Source organism: Enoplosus armatus, chromosome 8 (assembly GCF_043641665.1).
Source record: "Enoplosus armatus isolate fEnoArm2 chromosome 8, fEnoArm2.hap1, whole genome shotgun sequence".
NCBI lineage: Eukaryota > Metazoa > Chordata > Actinopteri > Centrarchiformes > Enoplosidae > Enoplosus > Enoplosus armatus.
Window position 1 is genome coordinate 14,675,754 of NC_092187.1, and position 14,692 is coordinate 14,690,445.

Below are 14,692 nucleotides of genomic sequence, written 5' to 3' on the forward strand. Positions count from 1 at the left end.
CTCTGGATACCCACCGGCCCCCGAGAGAACAGTCATGTTTCCAATATGTCTCCATTTAGCAGAGACCAAATGAACAAGAGCAGGGCCAAAACAAGAGCAGGAAAAATCATCACATAGCCACTGGCACAATCTGCTTATCTTTCACTGCTAATAGCTCTCATGCTCTTCACATCATTGCTCCTACGTGCATGCGTGCGTGCATGTACACACACACACACATAGACCAATTCATGTATGCACATGTTGTTCTTTGCACACAAACACATTCAATGCGCATCAATGAGGATACACATGCTCATCCAAACTTGCTTGGGCTGTTTCCTGCCACTGCCGAGAAGCACATAATGATAATTACAGTTTGGGTCTACATCCCTGAATTAACCAGATCAGACACACACATATACACACACAATCCAGAAGTGCCAGGGGCTGCTGTGGTGTGTGCTGACTGGTGTGCAGTGTTGGAGCAGCCCGGTGCTGGGAAGTGGTCCGTTCTACTATTGTTCTCTATTAAAACCTCCTGGGAACCATCTCAGCAAGACTGAGAGACGTGCGGGGCCAATAAAAGTCCAGTCAAACCAACAAAAGACTGAGCCCTTACTGAGGGCTTTATGTAACAATGTGTTTCTCCAGTTGAGGGAAACTAGGTGAGAATGTGTGGAAGTAAAACTGCAGAGAGCTCTCAACATTCTGCCATTAAAGCTTTTATTTTTAAATCGATCTGTAAAATGTTAGAACCAAACAAACCAAAGAGAGAGACAGACACAGACAGATAAAGACAGAGGCGTGCTTATACCCAGATAAAGACAGACAGACGCAGCCAGAGAAGCCACAGAGGAGAAAAACAGGAGCTGTGGGCTCAGGTGTGTGTGCCAACCACAGAGGCTTGGAGGTGTTTACAGTGTGTGAATATATGCCAGTAAGCCCCATTGACTCACTTGTGTGGGTATACCAGCATTTCATGTGCCCATAATGGTAAACCATGAGGGCATTTCACTAAGCCACTGTTTTAATGGCTGTTTTACAGCGCAGCACATCCAACAACATATTACATGCAGCTGCATTTAAAATAACTCATCCCTCTTTCTGTCTTAAATTCTCCCACTGCTGCACACTCTCTTTGGGATTTCAGTTAACCCTTTGTGCTCCACCTCTACTGCTATAAATCTACCCATGTGTCTATCTAGGTGCATATCTCAAACTCAAATTCAAATTTGCTTTAGTGGCCATGACCATATCTATCAATCTACATTGACAACACCTCCTCCCTTGACCTCCCCTTCCTTCTCCTCATTCCTTTGGTGACCCTGAGGGCAGGGCCGTCGTTCAGGAGGCCGTCACTGGTCACCTCTGGGTCCTGTGTCCTGGGCTGCCTCTTTATGGCTGCAGGGCCCACCTAATCAATTGCCTACTCATGCACACACTTAAATGCTCCGACACACACACACACACACACACACACACACACACACACAGACTTCCAATCAATTAGTCTTGAGATTTATACAACCGGGTAAACTTTGGGGTGTTAGTCTCCCTGAGGCCAATCAGATTTGGCTTTCCCGAGACTTCTACCCCAGCCAAATGACACTAATTAGCTGTGTGTGTGTGCGTATGCAAGTATGTGCATGTGTATGTGTTGTTTGCGACTGACACTAATTAGCAAGGCTAGTGCACCTACTTCCTCAGGACCATTTCCTGTGATAGTAATTATTAGGTATGTGTGATAAATTCCAGGCCTTCTTCCACCTGTCCAGAGATAGAATGAGAGAAAAACAGACAAAAAAGGAGGGAGGGAGAGCCTTTAATACTCACAGGAAGTTAAGGAGGTCTGTGTTAAAAGAGTGATGAAGTAAAAGAGAGAGGATAACAGACAATGAAAGAATGATTTTACTCTAGTGGGGCAAACTGTGCGGTACAAAGGTGAGAGCAGTTTCCACATGCAACATCTTCCCTTTGCCTCCTCAACGTGGCCTCCTTATCTCCTTTTCTTGTTGTCAATCACTGCCTTCTTTTTGTTTTTGTGTGTCACATCTACCCCATCTTCACTATGTCAATCTCCACTTTAAAGACAAGAAGTTCTTTCTTTCTCTGGAAAGACTCTTCCATCTCTGTCTATCAGTTTATCTAAACACATGCGCTATCCACCCTGTTCGAATGATGTCCTCTGAGCATCAACGTATCTTTCAGTTCAACATCAACTTCATAAGACAGCCCCAGCCTTCCAGTCACTCATAAATTTGACTTTAGGAGACAATTCCACTTCATCCGGGCCACTCCATGGCTCACAAATCCTCTCTACTATGACAGCAACCCAGCCGTTACCGTACTGTAGGCAAACAGAGTGTGTGTACATCTGTGTGCCAGTTTTACAGAACTTAAGTCAGGGTTTACATACTTTACAGGACACACAAACTCCAATTCATATTTACTGGGTGGGCCTATGCTCGCCAAAAATACTATGTGGATATAAGCACCAATAATATATTAATAAGTAGTGATAAAAAATATGCATAGTTGATGCTAGAACAGCCAAACCCTTAGAAAAGTGAGCTTAAGATGTGATGGGTGCAGAGTGCAGTCCAAGAGAGTGACATGGTCTGGGGAAAATGGGTCAGAAAAGTTTCATTTCTATTTGCATTTGCTGAACGGCGCAATATCCTATTCAAAAAGTGACCCTGCTTCACATGTGTGTCTCTGGACTGTTCTCTCCACCATTGGAGCTTACTGTATGGGACCCAGGTAGCAGTCTGTCATTACCTTACTATACTGAACTGAACAAGGAGTTAGAAGCAGGGATTTCCATGTGATGAAGCCCTCCATTGACAAAACCTCAAAGGAGGAGGCGGAGGAGGGTGGAGCATGCCTCGGCCCTGACATAATAACACACCTACACGCCCGACAGCCGACACACATGTCGAAGGTAAACATGCATGTCAGAGGGCACGGGAGCACAGACAGACATGATGAATGGCCCGAAGTTCCCACGAGGCGACACGCATACAAACTTACGCGCAGAGAGAGGAAGGTGATGTGTGGTCAGCCCCTCCTCATCACAGAAATACAGAGAATCCCATTCACACACCGCACCAACCCTCTATGTCTCATCATTACTTATCACAACAATGGCACTGTAACACCATACTTGTCTGCATATGGCTGTGTGAACTTGCATATATGTGCGCATCTGCTGTAAGTCCTTGACTACCTGTGAAACGCAATGCTGCTTGGTTGCATGTATGAAAGTATAAATATGCTTTTTCGGTGTAAATGATGTGTTTCAACGAGTGCATATGAACGCACATGCTGTATGTATGTGTATGTCTGTGTGTGAGATTTTGAATTTGTGTGTGTGTGTGTGTGTGTGTGTGTGTGCCCAGGCCCCTCAGAGAGATCAGGGAGCGGGGACATGACCTTGCCAGTACAGCTGGTCTCTCTGTGTGTTTAGTCAGGGTAACCATGGCAATGGCGCTGTGCAGACAGGATGTCTACGTTGGGGATTTGAAAGTCATAACGTCGCTACTGCTCTAAGCTTCATTATGCCATGGTTTACTGTAACTAGCCAACAAACGGATACATGAACACATTTCTCGGACAGAATTGAATTTCATTTTCAGGTTAGGAGTTATTACATTTCCAGCGTGTGGAATGGCTCATTTAACATTTGTGTGAGTGTAAAAAGGATTGAGCATTAGATATAGTGGATATTTTGCTTAATTTTGCAGAATTGCACAAAAGTTATGTTTCTATCCAAATAGTCCACAAATGTTAAGCACATGTCCAAAATTCTGGCAAAATAAAATGTAAAAATGTGAATTACTGTGCACTGCAAATATTCCAGCAAGGGCATAAGAAAAGTGTGTAAGTGATAGAGTTTTTTTTTGTCCAACATGTTGTTTAGTTTTGGTAAAGAAGAGAAATGTAAGAAGATGAAGCAAAATAGGCACCTAACGTCAACGTATTCCAAAAATCTATTTCCATTGCCGTTTTGCACATCTTTCTCTCTCCTCCAACTCAGTCTAGCATGGTCATCTCGTTTGCTATAAATACATTTTTAGTTTTAATTTCTTCTGTATAAGCTTTTTTTTAATGTGAAAACCAAAATGTGAATTAACAGGTGGATGTTCTTTATTGTCGCATGTGGTGCAGGTGTTTGCTGATGGTATGTTGTGTACAGTTTACTCTCACCCATTCTTTTCCCTCTCTCCAGCTCTTCTCTGCTAACCGAACTCTACTCCCTCACAGCGCTACTCGATCTTTTCCCTGTTCTTTCTTCCACCACTTCCTCCATCATTCTCCTCCTCCCTTCCTCCATCCATCACCCCCTCCATCAATCACTCCCTCACTCTATCATCCCTTTTTTTCTTACCATCATTTACTATTTCCTCCCTAACTCTCTGCTCCCTCTTTCCCTCCGTCCACTGTCTTGCAGAGTCGCTCTACTAATGTTTGCATGATTTTCCCCTCCATCTCTCAAATTGTCAACTCTCCCCTTCTCTACCTCTAAAAATTTCCACTTTGTCAACTCTGCATCTGTTTATGTGCCTGCCTCAAAGCTGCCGCTACCTTTTCTTTGCTCTATCATCATTTTACATCACTAAAATGTAAATAGAGATAATATCAGCTACATTCCCAGTGTCAAAGGGGGATCAGGTTCAGTTAGCCACTGCAATGTTGTGGCATGTAGTATTATCCCATTCAGACTATGGAAACATCTCAATGACTAGCTATTCAAAATGTCCAAACACATAATTTCTCTATTGTGCACCTATACCCCGTGACCCTAGACTCATTTAATGACTAGCTCCTCTGGAGGCCATCTGTGTCTCTGACTGTGTGTGTGTGTGTGTGTGTGTGTGTGTGTGTGTGTGTGTGTGAGTATTGTACAGTATGGTGGAAACTCAATCTGGTGTGGGGTGATAGAACTGACCCGCACTGCTCCTTATACATCAAGCATTCAGCTCTATATCTGAAAAAGGCAAATATAAAAATGCACTCGCTCTCCCTCTCTCTCCCTCTCTCTCTCTCTCTCTCTCTCTCTCTCCCCTTCTCTCTTCTCTACACACACAATGCAAGCTAGGAAACCCAGCATTGCAATGAGAGGATATTGAAAATGATTTTTTCCCCTCTTGTCTCTTTCATTAACAGTGTTGAAAAGCAAAGAGTCTGCTCTCTCTCTCTCTCCCTCTGGCTTATACACACACACACACACACATTAAAAAACACACACACAGAGCTCCCCAGTTCACTGGGGAACGTGCCTCACATGGTTTGCTTCAGCTGGTCTTCTTGACAAATGCCACATTACAACGGAGAGAAGGAGAAACCTGGCATGCAATCAAACTTCTCTCATGATTTCTAAGATTTGAAATACTTCAGTTTGTGCAGCCCCTCCATTCCACCCTCCCCTCCCTCTCATTCTCTCTTTCTGTCTCGTTTTTTTCTCGCGTTCACTCTAACTCCCTCTCTCTCTTGTTACCTCTCTTTCTCTGCCTTATCTTTCCTGTTTAGTTTTCCCTGTGCTAACTTGGACCAGAGCTGTGCTGTGGGAATACGGCCCCCTTTTAAAGCAGAAAGCCAAAGTTTGTGTAAGTATGTGCATGTCTGCAGACGTGAGTGATTATATGTGAGTTCCACCGAGGTCGTGTGTACATTCTGCGTGCGTATCTTTGTGGCTTGTTCAGATGTAAGTCAGTCTCACGAAGCTTCGCCCCTCGCAATTCAACAGTCCTTTAATCCTCATCATCAGTGACCCCAAACCCCTGCCTCCGACCCCGTCATAGACACAGAATCCAATGCACAAGAGACCACACACACACACTCATGCCCTCTGTGCCCCCTCCATTAGCTCTTACCAGTGTAGACTTGCATTCAGTCAAAGTCTCAAACACAAAGGCAAAGAATCCCATCTACTTTGTTGCTGTTTATGTCAACCAACCATCACGCTAACCTTCTTCTTCAGACATCTTTCTAATGGTAATATAGTAATGATTTAAGCTTTGCGCCAGAAAATTACAAAAGTATCATTCACATGCCAGGTCCGTGAGCGTTTTCCTACTTTCACATACATACCTAGAAGCACGGATTGTGTCTGTGTCATGTGTAACACATTTCCTCTGCTAAACATCCCTGGTAATGTTTGGATGGTGGAAATTGGAGCAGACAGGAAGATGGTTTGGCAAGTGTGTGTGTGTGTGTGATACATGGGCAAGGGCGCTCTCTTTCTCAGCCTCCAGCACACAGTGCACATATACATACTGTAGGCAGACACAGGCGCACACACATTCTTTCAGAGTTAGTGTGATCAGAGGGGCTTGTGAGGCGTAATGGATTTTAAAAGTTGTGTTTTCAATACATATGTGCCAGCCTTCCCTTTTGTACTGCGCTGAGTGGCTGACATTAAAGGCATTTCTCTGCGGCACATGACAACCAGATATGTGGCTCCATGCTCCTTCAATCAGAGCGCTCAAAGCAAACACACATGTAGCCGCTCCACTGACAGATCACTGAACTCACTCACACATACATACATACCCACTGACACACACTCACACATGGAAATGCAGCTTGTCCTGCACACGTTCTTTTTTTTTGGTTTCCTCCTTTTCTAACTCTCTCTCTGTCACACACAGACATACAAATGGGAAAAAAACAGCTGCACACATATTTTTCTGACCTGCTGTCTAAGGCTGCACCACCTGTCCTCAATAAATGTACGTTTTCACAAGGCAGCTATAGACAACGGCTGATCCGGCTTCAAAACACACCTCAGCGCTGATGTCTATATAACACTCATGCACAGACGCACATGTGAACAGGTGAGCAGATAAACGTGCCTATTACCGTATTAGATGCAGGTTTCTGCTGCAGCAACAAAAGCTGCTGTGTAGGGTAATGAAAATGCGCTTGATGAAGCGCTGAGCAAATCGTGCCAATGTCAATAAAAAGGTCCTTGATCATATACTTTTTATGGGCTGGGTGTGCAGTCACTACCACAAACACTTGTGGTTTATTTTTTTTTCTGACTACATATCTTACTGCAGTTATCAGCAACTCTGCATTACACATTAAGCTGTTTCTATTAATGTAAATGCAGTTTAATTAATTCATATTACTGGGAAAGCTAAGTTGAAGTCTTTCTTTTACTGATTAGAGAAATGCAAAGCCATGAATGTACAGGATATAGCTGTTACAGAGTATGCAATTATTATTCTGTGTGGCCTATGAGTATTTGAAAAGGGTTACATCTGTTGAAAGAAGGAAAATAGGTAAGTAGGGTAGATTAAGGTAGATAGATAAGATTTAACTACTGTGCAGATATAAGTACTGTACATAAAGACAGATAGCTGAGTGCGAGACTAACTTCATCTCCAGAATCTCCTCCAGCTGTTTGCGTCTCTCCTGGCGAAGACTATTAAGGTGTCCGTCTCTCTCATGCAGTGACTGCTGAGTGGAGGACAGATGCAGCTTGGTGGCGTCCAGCTCCTGGCGTGTCTTCTCCAAAGCCCCCATCAGGTCCTCCAACTATTCAAGGAGAGACATATGCACACTGGTTTAAACAGCATCAACACATAGCAGGACACTCACCCACACAGCTCTGTTCTCAAACGTAACAATGTTCATTAAATCATATAGCATGTTATATATCATTCAATATACCAGATCTATTGTTTACAGTCACACACACACACACACACACACACACGTATACACATGAACATGGTAAAGTCATAAGATACACACTTATGTGCACTTTAATTTGTCTGCATGCATGTATTTCAGAGGGTGTGTGTTGGAATGCTAGAATGAGGTGAAATGACTAAACATGAAAACAAAATGGCCAGTTGACATCTAGCAGCAGATGAAGTGAGGTTCAAAGGGTAGTTGAATGTCCGCTGACTCGTGCACAAAGAACAAGGGTTCCCTCTTCTCTCTATCTCACCCTCAAGTGTGGCTCTACTTTTGGGCAGGTGAGAATAATGCTCAAGCCCTCAACTACATCTCCTCCCTCTGCACACACATGCCCTCCAGCCATGCAGGCCTGCGTGTCCAACCTGAGTGTCTGACAGACAGGATGTGACCTCAGGGTGTCATTACCCTGAGACAGGAAGCATCTAATTGTCTAACAACAAGTACTTTACAATAGGATGCAGTGCTGGGCAGGCTTGTTGAGATCATGTGAATGGAAGGCGGCGAGAATATTAATTTATCTTTGTTGGATCCTGATGATTTGCAGATTTGTGATATAAGATAGTGAAACAATAAATTCTGTAGTGTTGGATCCCAAATCAAACAAAGGGAAAGAAAGTGAAGGAAAAGCAAAAAAAAGAAAAAGAAAAGGAGTATTAGGGGGAAGCACTCCATGGGGTAGGACATGAAAAAAGGAATGGGCCTCTTTTATGAAGGGGCCAAATCGTTCACACATTTTCAGGACACTCTCCATCTCCGCCGTTTTTTTTAGGTGTGTTTCACAGATGTCAGATAATGTGTTCACTGACGGTTCATGAATATCACATATGGAGCGAGAGAAGAAAGGGTGAAAGCAAAACCAGTGGGGAATACAGAAATGCAAAATGGTGGGAAAGTGACAACTTTCAGTCATAACTTCCAAGAAATGTAACAAAGCATTGTTTTAAATAAAACACACTCCATATCCCTGCCAACAACAGCTGACCTCAGTAATATCCAGCCGTTAATATACCCAATATCAACAAGACATCCAACTTTCCAAAATCACATCATGTTTAATGTTTGATGTCTTCTTTCAGGCTTTAAAGAATCCAAAGCCAGTCTTTTCATCTTGAAAGCCAAGGGTCACACACACACAACTCCATTTACACCCACCACATGTCTATCAACCCTCATGCGCCTACTGCCTACCTCCGAGTCCCCCATTAGTCCACCACCCAGGCTAGCCCTCACTTCACAATCACATCATTAATAAGGAATACAATGCATTTTAGTGAAATTAGGGACCTAATCAGCTTAACGGTGAGCCTGTGCGTGCTAATTTAGCTCAACTTCAAGGCAAAGCCCCCCAGCCAGGCTAAGGCTTGCTAAGACTGGCCCAAAGCCCCTTTAGTTGCTAAGCTGATTGGGGGCTCAGAGGTAAGGGCCAAATCCTTCTTGTCCATTTGCGTTGGTGTTGCTGGTTCAAAGGCCTAGTTCAAACGCCACAGAGGGGGAGAGAGGGAGAGAGACAAGAACAGAAATGGAGAGAAAGGGAGAGAGAGCGTGGAGATGATTGGGTGAGACAACTTAAGAAGGCAGATGGGAAAGAACGAGACTCGGGACAACGGATGGACAGCAGAAATGAAGGCAGGGGAAAGACGAGACAGAGAGACGCAGAGACAGAGTGAGAGACTTAGAGAGCGGGGGTGTGAAGAAAAGTGACCCGGGGCATTACCCATGCTCCATTTCAGCAGGTCAGGCTGATGGAAGACTTTCAGCGCATTACACATCATGAGACTGATTACTCTGGGACAGAGGGGAGAAGAAAGAAGAAAATCAAGGAAAGAGTGAAGGGGGGGGATAAAATGCGAGAATGCGAATCTGGCAGGGCGCTCTGAAATGGTGCCAGGGTCAGGTGATGTTTCAGAAGGACCTGTCCATCTCTCTACTCCCCCAACATCCCTCCCCACACACGCTCTTTTTCTCCAGAGTCTGAGGCAAGAACGCCACTTGACTGACAACTGTATAACTGCATGTTAATGGCATGTTGACTTGCTGCCTCCTTATGTGGTGACGTCACGCCGGCTCACAAAGTTCAATGTGTTGACAGCACCTAGCAGTGTGAGTGCCAGGCTATGTGGGTATCTTTCCTTGAGTTGACATCAAGACTGCAACTCGGGCTCAATACAAGTCAAACACAGTTGCCAGTACGACTGTATGTTGGCTAAGTATGTTGTCTATGTGTAGGGTCTGGATAGATTTGAAATGACAGCAAGTTGACTATGGCTTTTTGGGGTCAATGAGTGTTAACGTGTCACAAGTTAGGAAAGGATTTCCCTGATTCTTTGGCTACACACGGGTAAACTTAGGTCAAGGCTGAATCATCCACTTCTATGCGTGCGAAAAGTCCCACAGACATAAATATACTTTTCTTTCGGACTTCTCAGTGGATCAGAATATTGTTTGATAAACACAGTATCCATGCTGACTGTAAGTCAAGCGTGTAAAGCACAGAAATTGCAAAACAAAGAGGAAAAAACCAGCCACAGTTAGCATTGGCTCTCACTGGATTTTCTAAACTGAGTTTGACCTCCTCTTACTTTCCCGCTCTGTCCACCAATCTCCTCGCTACATTTTGTAAGTTCTCCTCTATCAGTTTCTGTCTTTGTGTGTGTGTGTGTTGGAGCATATGTATGTGTGTTTGAGGCAATACAGCCACGATTCTGCCTCAAAATGTTAATTCTCGTTTTAACCGCCGATCACTCTCACATTTCTTGTGGCACTCATCAGTAATGCGAGGTCATTCTCATTCAAATGCACACTCACACCAGGAGGAAACACACTCCCTTGCCCTGTTTCTCTTTCCCACCACATACACACCTACGCTCTCTCACACACACACACACACACACACACACACACACATACACTTTTTTGGACCCACACAAGATGTAGACCGACCAGCTGGCAGTCAGAAAGAAAGACAGATCGATAGCAGGACAGACAGAGTAAAAGGGCAGCCTGTACTCCATCAACACTACAAGACTAAAGTCTACGACTTAATGAATTCTGATTGCATGCCCATAAACTCACAATATGTTAAACATATGCTGACATTTTCAAGCATGCAACAGCAACTTAACGAGCAACAGAAAATGAAAGGAGGAATTTTTGGTTTCAGTTTGAAGAAGGGAGAAAATGAGTAACAGCATGTTTAGAGAATAAAACCTGAATTAAGAAGAAAAGAAAATAACAGACAGGAAGCAAAAGACAACTATCCATTTTGTAATAATGATATTTGTTAGTTACAAGCTACATATCAAGTGATTAAGGATCATTCATAAACCACTGTCTGCCTGCAGTTACACTCCTCACCACATGGGGGTGCAATTAAGTTCCTCATTTTTTTTCTGAGTGGCCCTTCTCAGTCCTAGGTGAGCTGATACCTGTACTCTGTTTTAAAGGTAGGCCAGGCTGCCTATGTAGGGATGCATGAGACTATCTGTGTGTGTTTATGTGTATGCTGGTCTTGAATCTTCCATCAATGTGTGAAACATCGGGTGAACCTGTCTCTGGGCCTGAACACGGGCACCCTCCTCTTGTGCCCAGAGAGCCTCCCTATGTGCGGAGGTGTTCATGCTCTCCCTCAGTGCCTTCTCCAACCCAATGATCCGCTCTGCAGTCTCCCGCATGGCATCCTGGGAAGCTGAAAGAGGAAGCTGGGGGGGGTTCAGAGGAGGAGGAACGAGGAGGAGGAGGGTCGAAAGCAAAGCAGCAAAAGCCAGGGAGAGAGTGTTTTTCTTTCAGTATGCTTTGTTTCAAAAACTCATCATCAGATGTTTTTGCACTGGAATAAAACTGTGCTGGCAAACAATAATTTCACAAAAGATGTATTTGTTAGTCCTTTTGCTAAAAGGAATCCAGTCCATGTAAAATAGAAACAAAGGAAAGACTTGAGGAGAAGTTGTGGTGAGAGAAGAACAACACACAAGAGACACATCCAAGACAGAAGAGAGTGATAAGTGATGGAGAGACAGTGCGTAACAGTGTGTAAGTGCTGTGACCTTTGCCGACATCCATATGAGTGTGCGCATGTGTGAGTGTGGCTGTGTGGAGTAGACTATGCGCGCATGCACATGCACATGCACAGTTTGTGTGTGGCCTCTCTGACACCTATGGTGAGTGGGGGAAAAGGATCCCTCTCCACACTGGGTGATGGAACTGTGAAAGAAAACACTGGACAGAAATAATAAACCCCCAGATTCTCTCTCTCTCATTTAAAAAAAAATACTTTCTCTCCTACTCCTCCCCAGTTGACTTGCCTTCAAGTTCACACGTTCACACTTTTCTGGGAGCAGTGCAGAAGCCTTGGACGAGGTGACACAAAGAGTTCAGTTACACTTGTTGCAAAACACAAACTAGGGATCTGCCAATTGGATCCACACTAGCCAAAAACACCAGATCAGATGTTGTAGGAAATAAAATAAAAGTCACATTCTGATATGAACTATTGACCATAAAACATCATGTGAACACTTATACAGTATAGCCACAGTTTGTGCAACCAAACATAAAGAAAAGTAGCAACACTGGACACTTAATAACAACGGCTGCATCGCATGTGAGAGAGAGCAGCTACCAAAACAACATGGCAGAGTGTAGAATCAACATCACAAACTTGATAACACACTTGTAGAAGCATCAAGCTAATGAATATGACACAGTGCAAGCAACAAGTTGCAAGAAAGTGTGCCAGAGCAACAGACATTGTTGGAAGCAATGAGGATGTGTAGGAAACTCTCAATACAGCAACAAAGCAAAACCTTCGGACTTCATTGTGAAATGTTTTGATGTTTCGCTACAAGCTCTTCAACTGACATTTCATCTCAGAAACGGCTGCTTGTAGAAGCATTTTTCTTAATACAGAATTTCTTGGGAACAATTACAGCTGTGCAGGTATATTGCTGCTATATGGAGCTCATCGTGAGTGTGCGTATGTCTAATGTTATTACTAAGTCTGACAGCACTCTGAACAGACTTATTTTTTGTGTTGCATTAAAGGAGCTCCAGGCTAAACAGTGCCTTAGCTCATACGTGGCAAATCTATTGTGACAGCAAAAAAGGATATGCTGAATGCATGGAAAACTGAGAAGAGTCAAGTGAAAGACGTTTTTACGAGACATGCAAGATGCATATGAATGGCTTATTAACCGCCCTTAATAAATATTAAAGAGAATTAAAGAGTTTTGAGTTTGTACTTGTATTATACACAGATACTATAACAAGCTGGCTAACAAGATGTATCTTCAAATGAAAAATGATGAAAAAGAGTATTTATGACCAAAAAAGGCTAATTGACTAATTCAGTGATACAGACTAAAACAGGAGCAATGGGATTATCCCTGAGTGTGATGAAAATCGTGCCGAGCCAGCCAAATCACAAGCGGATACTTGTGGCTCGTCACGTCAGCACGACACAGCTGGAGGTGAGCGACAAACACCCGCACACACACGTACAGAGGCAGGCTGTGTGCGTCAACAGTCCAAAGCTGTAATTGAATGTGACAGACAGGCAGTAATTCGATGCACCAGAATCAACAAGTACTGGCCTGACCCCGCCCAACAGACAGACACACACACACACACACTCATACACACACCCCACTGAGATGGGGCTGCCACTGCGGGACCCCCCGAGTGAAACCCGACCAGAAAGCTGTGTCTGCCTCTGTGTGTGTGTGTGTGTGTGTGTGTGTGCAAATGTGCAGTATATGTGTCCGTCAGTCTGTGTCAGTGCATATCCGTGTGTTGTGTGAGTTTTATTAGTAACAAGAGACTATTGCTGGCTTTCAAGAATAGAAAGAATGGAAAAAAGGGCAAGAGAGATAGAGAGAGGGGAGAAATGGAAAGATAATTGCCTCTGCAGCAGCAATCATCACCTAATGCCCTTGGGAAGAATCATTATGGAGTCTGGCCCTTTCTGGTTTGATGGAGGGATTATAATCACTAAAATAAACCAGCAGAGAGTGAGAGAATGCACATTTCCAGCAACTGTGTACCTATGATCCTCAGCTTCACACACACACACACACACCACTCACCGGCATACAACCCACTTACCCACATAGGCTGACCCTGGCAGACACAAACATTTGTCTCTGTCTCTGTCAAAAAAAGTTAAGTGTGCAGCATCAACCTCTATGTGTCCTGTTTCATGATTTAAAAGAATGTTAAGTTTCATATACAGTTTCAGTGAAGTGTACAGACTGTGGGAAGAAGCTTAGAGTAAATGAAAGTCCTGGAATGCGTCTACCTTTTTGACTGTCCCCAGATCTAAAATATAATCCTTGTGTCTCTAAATAGAAAGGGGGGGGGGGGGATTGAGTGTCGCTGATGCTTCTCCGTTACAGATAAAACAGAAATAAAAGGCCTGTGTGAAGGCTTGAAGTGAACATTTCCGATGTGTGTTTTCTCTGTGTTTGTGAAGTGCAGCGTGGCGCGATGGAGACGATGGAGCGGAGAGATGCTATCACTCTGTCCCACATAAACTCTCCTGGATGGATGGGGAGAGGGAGCAATGAGGGGAGGCCCTGTTTGTTTGTGTTTACCCTCGGAGCGTGCTGTGTTCCTGATGGACCCGGAGATAAATGGAGAGAGAGAGAGAGAGAGCGAGCCGGGGGGAGCGAGATGGAGGCCACAACGCACCCCCGACTGCTGAGCAAACAGAACGCATGGTGTATTTATAACACATCAACATCAAAGATAGTGAGCTGGAATATGGGGTGGTCACTCTAACTCTTATCTATGTACATGTTCTACAGTATTGTTGCTAATCTTTTAAATATATCGCAGCTGCATTTAATCATACTGTTCTTAATATTATGTAGTTTCAATATGTACAGTTGCATTTGCGTGGTTGGTCAGGCCTCTCACAGTCTGGTTTTCTCAGGGTCTTGCTTATTTGTTGCAAACTGCAGTGCAGAAATACCAACTTTTTAAATTATTTTCCATGACATAGTTT

General features: G+C 43.9%; 1 protein-coding gene across 1 annotated transcript in view; it reads right to left on the reverse strand.

The window, feature by feature from the left end:
• Positions 1–14,692, reverse strand: part of LOC139288865 (ERC protein 2) — a 108,696-nt gene that overhangs the window by 25,654 nt on the left and 68,350 nt on the right. Inside the window, exons 14-15 of the mRNA XM_070910308.1 lie at positions 11,238–11,390; positions 7,364–7,524 (exon numbers count right to left, since the gene is read on the reverse strand). Of these exons, the coding sequence (XP_070766409.1) occupies positions 7,364–7,524; positions 11,238–11,390 (314 nt within the window). The remainder of the gene's footprint in view (positions 1–7,363; positions 7,525–11,237; positions 11,391–14,692) is intronic.